The 8004-nt window shown below is 40.5% G+C and overlaps 1 protein-coding gene and 1 pseudogene across 1 annotated transcript; both read right to left on the reverse strand.

Annotated features, from left to right (window-relative positions):
• Positions 1 to 1400: 1400 nt before the first annotated feature.
• On the reverse strand, positions 1401 to 1633 carry LOC105468617 (dolichyl-diphosphooligosaccharide--protein glycosyltransferase subunit TMEM258 pseudogene; annotated as a pseudogene).
• Positions 1634 to 6586: 4953 nt separating this feature from the next.
• On the reverse strand, positions 6587 to 7525 carry LOC105468906 (olfactory receptor 51B6). The gene is given in 1 exon segment (XM_011719402.2): positions 6587 to 7525. A coding segment is annotated over 1 exon segment (939 nt).
• Positions 7526 to 8004: the final 479 nt, after the last annotated feature.

Genomic DNA, 8004 nt, shown 5'->3' on the forward strand with positions numbered 1-8004 from the left:
AAGCTCATCTAGTTGTGTCAAACTTTGTCATAGTTTGATAAGCTTTTTGAATGTAAAGTTTGTCAAAATTTAGGGAAGTATTTTGCCTTTAGGTGGTCACTTATTGAGCCCTGGAAATTTTACTCTTTCTTTATCCTTGAGATACCTCTTGCTTTATTGAATCTATAATCAACCTTATTGCAACCATGGAGAATGAGATATTACCTAGCTCAGAGGTCCACATCACAGAATATGTGGGTGAATCTATCACTACCCTGTTGTGAAGCCCTGTTCTCCAGCCCAGGCATTCTTCCATTCCTAATACAAGCTTCTCCTCCTTTACAGAGATGGGTCTCAGTTGCCTATTTTTATACCTCCCATGTCATGCTGAGTGGGGGCTGGGGTTTGCAGAGAGAAGACAGCTAGGGAACATAATTGCTATGGTAATTGCTTTCTATTGTACAATAAATATAGTCTGGATGTATTGCATATGGTCCCTAATTTTTAATAGAATCCTCACAAAAATGCTACTTTCCCGCGTTCCAATAACAGACTTAGAATGATGGAAAGACCTTCACAAGTCCAAACACAAGCAAATGGCCATATGGCAGAGTTGTTCTTTTTCTGTGTCTCATAAGATTCCAGACAGTATAATCTTAGCAGTATCTATGAGAAAAATCTACCTCAATATATCTTCTTTCTGCATTCACACTCAAAAACTTGATATCTGTGCTTGGTTTAATAAAAATAGTGAGAGTAACTCATGGAGCTGGGTGGTGGTGATGTGTGTTTATGATTGTGTGTGTGTGAGAGAGAGAGTATATGTGTGTGTGTGTGTGTGTGTGTGTGTGTGTGTCAAGAGGTTAAGGGCTTAAAGCAACAATTAATTGGTGATTAGGATCATGTACTCAATACCATAGCTTGAAGAAAAAAAAAAATTCCATAATTCCGAGACTGCTGCTTCATGACTTGAAAAACGATATCTGCCCACTTACCAGTGTGTGTGTGTGTGGGGGGGTGGGGTGGGGGTTGGCTTCATTGCTGGGAAACACTTGAGATCCTGTATTGATGAAAAATGATTTCTCCAAACTAATCATTCTGTTCATAAAACTTTGAGTTTTCAAGACACTCAGGGTCTCTTTCATCCCTGAAGCTTTTTCTCATGGAGGAATGCCACCCAGACATGTGCTAATGCCACTTAGCACATTTTACAACATTTACATTTCCTTGGGCTCCTTTTCCTTCTTGTTTTCAACCTTCATGCCCCAATCCCTGCCTAACTTCTATTATTTATTTATTTATTTTATGCCATACATCTGCCTTTATTATGAGCAACAGGCGGGACACTTCCAGCAATAGAAAAAAGAGTAATTTACAAAAGCAGGGATTCAATGAAGCTGCTGGTTGTTACTCTTGGGCATTTACATGTAGACGCTGACCCAGAGCAGCAGGAAGAGGACTCCAAAGCCCATGAAGAATGAGGCCATCAAGGAGATGAGGAACTCTTCATAGATATCACAAGTGTAGAGGTGACCTCGTAAACAAAGAACCAGGTGGTGAAGAGCATGCCGATGGTCAAAAGCACTAGAATCAGATGGGGGAAGACAGCCAGGTTCACTGGGCTGTCGTATCTGCTCATGGCCTTGAGCTCCATTTTGCTCCAGTAGGCTAAGCCGCCACTCTGCCACCGGAAGACTTCTGTTATTTCTTAACTTTTGCTTTCCTGATTTCATCTGTGCTCTCTGACTAGGTAATTATATCTAGCGATGTTATCTATTCTGATTCACAGTATCCAGCAGACCTGATTTAATCATCACATTCTCATTATAAGGCTCAACAAGTAATGTTCACAATTTTCCAAAGCCATAGACTGATCATCTGACCTACAAATACTCTAAATTCCTGATCATCTTCCCATCGTTTATGGCTCTGAATGGCTTTTTGTCCAAAGCATCCAGCACCATTTTCATGTGGGTAGTTTCCCCTGCTGGTAAAAATAGTGAACACTTTTCCTTATCCACCCCATACCCCAACAGAGACATGAGATCCACTATCACTGTCTATCTGAGTGTGTTTGAGATCTTCAAAATCTGCAGTGCTGATACCTCAATATGGAATGAAGTGAACCAACAAGCTCTCTCTGACTTTTGTTTACAAGGATTTGCATACATTTTCTGGTGGATACTAGGCTTATTTCTGGGAATATGCAGCAATTTAAAGCATTGTGTCTCATGTCAAAGTTTGCTTTACACAATCTGAGACTAATCTATTTGGTAAGTTTTCCTTTCTGTTAGTCTGTACCCTTGTCATTACAGTGACTCCCATCCTCACTCTAATTTCATCTTTTCTGGGAGTAAGTACTTCGTGGAACATATAGAGGCAAAGAGGAAGCTGGTTTATGCAGCTGAAGAGAGCAACAAAGGAAACAGACAATGCAAACCAGAGTCCGGAACTATACCAGAGATATCTTTCTCTATTCCCATGGATTTTCAGCTTGATTTTTTCCTAACTAGATCTCTCTGCTAGGGAATGAAAAAGAAGATCTAAGATTTTCCCTCTTCTAGGAATTTGCAAAAGAGATTATTCAGAAGCCAAGTTCTAAAGATTTTAGAGAGTCTTTGGGATGATACAGTCTTATACCCCATCACATCTTGACTGATATATTACTGCATTTCCCTCTGAAATCTCCAATAAACCAACTGTCTACTGCCCATTCTGCGCTGCCATGCCCCCTATTGCCTATGCTGAGCCTCCAGGCCAAGACACACTGTAGTCCTTTACTGACCTTTAATGTTCATAAGTCTGTTCATTGTTGCCATAGACGTGACTATGAATCCCTAAGCCTGGTCAAGATACTGGATCCAACACCACCTTTTTAGATTATACCCAGAAGCCAAGCTGCAAAGAACATTAGTTTCATAAACTCCTCCATAAGGCCCACTTCTCTCTCCTCTCTCCTTCTTTATTCTCCCAGCCTGAGGGATTTGGAACTTTGGAGCAGGAGTCCCTAAGGTTTCTTCCTGAATCTGGGTTTGGGAATTAGCCTCATCTCCAGAAATAAGATTTATTTTAAGCATCACATAGGGGTAGAAAAGAAAATGTAGGGAGGATGGCCTTTTTGCAGCAGATTTTTAAAAGAACTTCCAGGACCTTGTCTTTATATTGAAGCATATGTCACTATAGGATCAGAGCAAGGCATTACATTGATCCTTTAAGAAAGTTTTGCTACCTACAGCCCTTGACCCTACTCTTTTTTCAAAAAAAAATTTTTTTAAGGTAATTGTTAGAGATTTCCCAAGGTTTATTTGAAATGACACACCACTGAAAACATAACTGTTACAGATGATTTGTGGATACAGTACATATCACCTATCTTACTTTAGGACAGTCTGTGAAGATGATATTTTCCTGCTGCAGTTCCTTTATCAAGTGACTTTAGACAGAGATGGGACTGCAAGGGTGACTCAGGTCATGCTAGCACAGGAGAAGCAGGTGCTAGTGTTTCATTTGAACTAGTCGTTGGGCTGGGGTGGAGTGAAAGCTCCCTAGGCCAAGGACATCTTTGCAATGTGGAGAGGACCCAAATTACTGGGTGTGGCTTTTTGAATGTTGAAGACCTTGTCAGCATACTGGTCACCCAGTTTCATCATCACTTCATACTGTTTGTACCAAAGCACCACAGTTTCCTTATGAAACTTGGCTTCAAGGCTGGAGACATTTTTGAAAGTATTAACATAAAATCCAATTTGTCTTGACCATAATAATGGTAACTCTTCTTGTAAGTCAACATTAACCTTCAAACCTTCTCTATGCTTTTTGAAATTCTACTTCTGCCTTAGACAGAGGCTCTCATCCTTCCTCCTGAAGCTCTGTTGAGCCTGATGGGGGTGAGCAGGCACTGTCATAGTCCACCAGCTTCCTGCTGCACTTGGTGATGCGATTCTTCAAGTCAGGAAATTGGTCCAGGTAGTTCTCCAGTGTTAGCAAGGATGCATCACAAGTTTTTCGTGGATATCTTTCCAGAGCACATCACCTTTCTCACCAACCATTTTCACACCTTCCTGCCCAGACCAATCCAGCGCACAGACTTCACGCAGTGACTCAGCTTCGTCAAGGTCTCTTGAATGCCTTTGATTGCTTCTAAACATCCTCAGAGTTCTCTCAGGTCTGGTACCCTCTGCTTCTTGCGGCTTGAAGTTCTGGACATACTCTTCAAACTGTTTGTCTTTTATCTCACCAGTTTTCCCTGGCTTCTGGAGGACCTTTTCTTCTGAGTGGCTGAGTCTCTTCGTTCTTGGTGAAGATGCCCTTTTGATGTTGGCCAGGGCTGTGGATCTGGGAGCTGGGAGGAGCTGAGTGCTCAGTGTGGCTGGTGGCACAGAGGGGCGGGAGGCAGAGGGGAGGATCACGAGGAGGGGTGAGGTCTTTGACCTTACTGTTGATATGTTCTTCTGGGACCATCGGGAGCCCAGAGCTCTGCTCTGTTTCATAAGACTCCACAAAGAGAAACTGCAAGTCCCAGTCTTTCACCTCTCTTGGACTTTTTATCTGGTCTCTTCATCACATCTCTTCAGTATAAGGAAGAACAGAAAGGGAGGAGAGAAACTCAGGGTTGTCAGTCAAATGTGTCCATTTACAGAATTTATAAAATATATTGTTGTCTTAATTATCTTTATACTAGCCTGCTATGGCAGGTTTCAGGATCACTGGACCTAGAGGGTGAGTCAAGGAAGATTTTCTTTGATATGGCTTAAATCCCCCTGAATTCATTCCCAAAAGTGCAAGGAAAGAAAGAACAGAATTAAGTAAACATTGCCCATATCGTGGAAGACAATACAGAGAACAATGACAAACAGACAGAAGAACTAACAGACACATACAAAGACATGGATCACTTTACATTTTATTTATTCATTTTAATGAAAAATTATATTTTGTTAAAAATGATCTATGTGAGAGGTTCTATAATACAGTAGGGAATAAGAATTATGTTATGTTTACCATCCTGGAGCACACAGTCAAGAAGTTACAAAAGAGAAAGGCAAATTTCACACATGCTACAGACAGACACACAGCCAAGTTCAGTAAAACAAACAAAATCTTTTGGTCTAATCAGATAAAGATCATTTACTAGCCTGGAAACTATCGTAAAGATATTATTTTATTTTTGTTTTCTCCATGTTATTTATACATCCCAAGAATTCTAAAAAATCCCCACCTTTCTGTGATGAAGAGTAGGTGGGCAGCCATAGATCACTCAGAGTGTCAGTATGACAGAGGCCAGAGATGAGGGACATCCAGCTGGCTGGTCACTGGGTGGCCCCTTGTGCAGTCCAAGCATTTCATACCCTGTATTTTGGTCAAAAGAATATCTTTTAAAATTAATTTAAAACTTGTCATTTGAGTCATGGATACTGGCTCTTCACCTGGCCATAGGACCACAAACCCCCTCTCCTCATGCCTAGACTCTGAACAGAATTAACTTTGAAAGGTATTTGGAGCCAGAAAAGGCCTTTTTACCCTCTAGTTATGAGCATTGCCTCCATCCTCTCGCTTCCTTCCCACCCGCCACATATGACCAAAACTGTTTTTCACCTCTGCTATTTTGCACATGCCAGACACTGCCATCTAGTCTTATCTAGGATGTACCTTTAAACCAGACCTCTCATGCCACTTTACTTTATGAAAATGCATCTCTCTGTTCAGTAGTAACTGGAATTAACTATCAAGACAATAGTCATCTGAATTAGAAATTATATCTCTGTTTTTAAATTATTATCAGTATTATTTGATAACTGTTATTCAAAGTTTTAACTGAAGACACTTCTCATAGAGATACTTTCCCCAGACTCATCATTTTGAATTGAGGGAAATGATTTACTCTCATTGAAGAAATGAGAGTAAAGCTCATTTCTTCACAATGTGCAGTTTTCTAGAAACAGCAGCCAGCTCCATATGAGCAAGAAAACTGGATCTATGTCTGAGGTCAAGAATGCTTTATTCCTATGTATAACAAGACCAACACATGTGGACCATATGGAGGGCAATGAGCATTGACTGAAATATGGGTGACCCAAATCATAGACCCAAGATTTATATATATATAATTTGGTCCACATATATATATTGTTTCTTGTAATATATTATTTCTATAATATTTATACATACACATATACATACATGCACTATTATATATATTAAGTATATAAAATTAAGTATATTAAATAAATATTAAGTATATATATAACTCTGTGTGTGTATGTATCTGTGTGTGTATATATATGTGTATGTGTGTAAGTATGTATGTATGTACATGGTGCCAGCCATAGGCTAATCAATGTGAGTTAATTTACCTGGGAAAACAGTATCAGTTGAGCACTGAGATATGTGCTTAGTGTTGTACATATATTACATCATATACAAATCAGCAATAGACAGGCAGGGTAAAATAATGTTCTAAGTAGCAGAGGGATTGGTTGATTTCCACTGAAATGCTGAGGGATTGGTTAGTTCTCATTGAAATTACTTTCCCTAGTTACTTATGCCAGCAACATTGTCACCCTGTCCAGTTTCCCTGAATTATTCCTCAGAGACCAGTAGAACAATGTCACACTCTAGAGCGAGGCAGAGAAAATGAGCAAAGTATACCATTCTGAATCTGCTTAGTTTTAATGCTATAGATAACCAGGTTCATAAAAGGTGGGAAAAGGAAGTAGATGTAGCTCATTGTGATGTGAACCACATGAGGAACATGCTTTCCAAATCTATGAATAAATGTCAGACAAACTACAGTGACGTAGAAGACCAGGATGCAGCAGATATGAGAGACACATGTGTTGAGGGCCTTGGCCCTTTCTTCTCCAGAACCAATGACCATGACAGTCTTGAGAATCAAAATGTAGGAGAAAAAGATGGCGAGAAAGTCCAACAAGACCATTGCAAATAAAACTACAACTGGATAGAGATGATTAAAAGTGATGTCAGCACAGGCTAGCTTGATGATATCTCGGTGTAGACAGAAAGCATGGGAGAGTACCTGGGATCGACAATAGGGAAACCAGTGTAGGTGAACAACTATTGGAATAACGGACAGACCAGCCCTTGTCAATACCCCTACACCAATCTTCATTACCTGGGTGTTGGTCAGGATAGAGGTATATCTTAAGGTGTTGCGGATAGCAATGAAACGGTCATAAGCCATGGAAAGCAAGATACCTGACTCCACGACAGAAAGAGTATGGATAAAATAGGTCTAAGAGAAGCAGGTCACATGGCCAATCTCCCTGTGATTTAACCATAGAACACCTAGCACTGTGGGCATTGTGGTCAATGTCACTCCGAGGTCTGTAACTGCCAACATAGCTAAGAAATAGTACATGGGCTCATGGAGGTTATGATCATTCCTGATGAGAAAGAGAAGAGTTCCATTGCCAAGAAGTATGGAGATGTAGTCTACCAATAATGGGATGAATATCCAGTGCTGTGCTTTCTCCATGCCTTGGAAGCCAGTAAGCTGGAAGGTGGAAGCAGAGTTATTGAGCGTCATTGCCCGCTTTGCATTTACTCCAGGTAATGCAATAGTAATCAGTTGTATAAAGTTGCTTCTTGCGAGAAGAGAAACCAAAAGAAAAAAGAAGAAAAAGAAATGAACAAAGCCTGCAAGAAGTATGGGATTATGTAAAAAGACCAAATCTACGTCCGATTGGGGTGCCTGAAAGTGAGGGGGAAAATGGAACCAAGTTGGAAAACACTCTTCAGGATATCATCCAGGAGAACTTCCCCAACCTAGTAGGGCAGGCCAACATTCAAATCCAGGAAATACAGACAATGCCACAAAGATACTCCTCGAGAAGAGCAACTCCAAGACACATAATCGCCAGATTCACCAAAGTTGAAATGAAGGAAAAAATCTTAAGGGCAGCCAGAGAGAAAGGTCGGGTTACCCACAAAGGGAAGCCCATCAGACTAACAGCAGATCTCTCAGCAGAAACTCTCCAAGCCAGAAGAGAGTGGGGGCCAATATTC

Source organism: Macaca nemestrina, chromosome 12 (assembly GCF_043159975.1).
Source record: "Macaca nemestrina isolate mMacNem1 chromosome 12, mMacNem.hap1, whole genome shotgun sequence".
Taxonomy (NCBI): domain Eukaryota; kingdom Metazoa; phylum Chordata; class Mammalia; order Primates; family Cercopithecidae; genus Macaca; species Macaca nemestrina.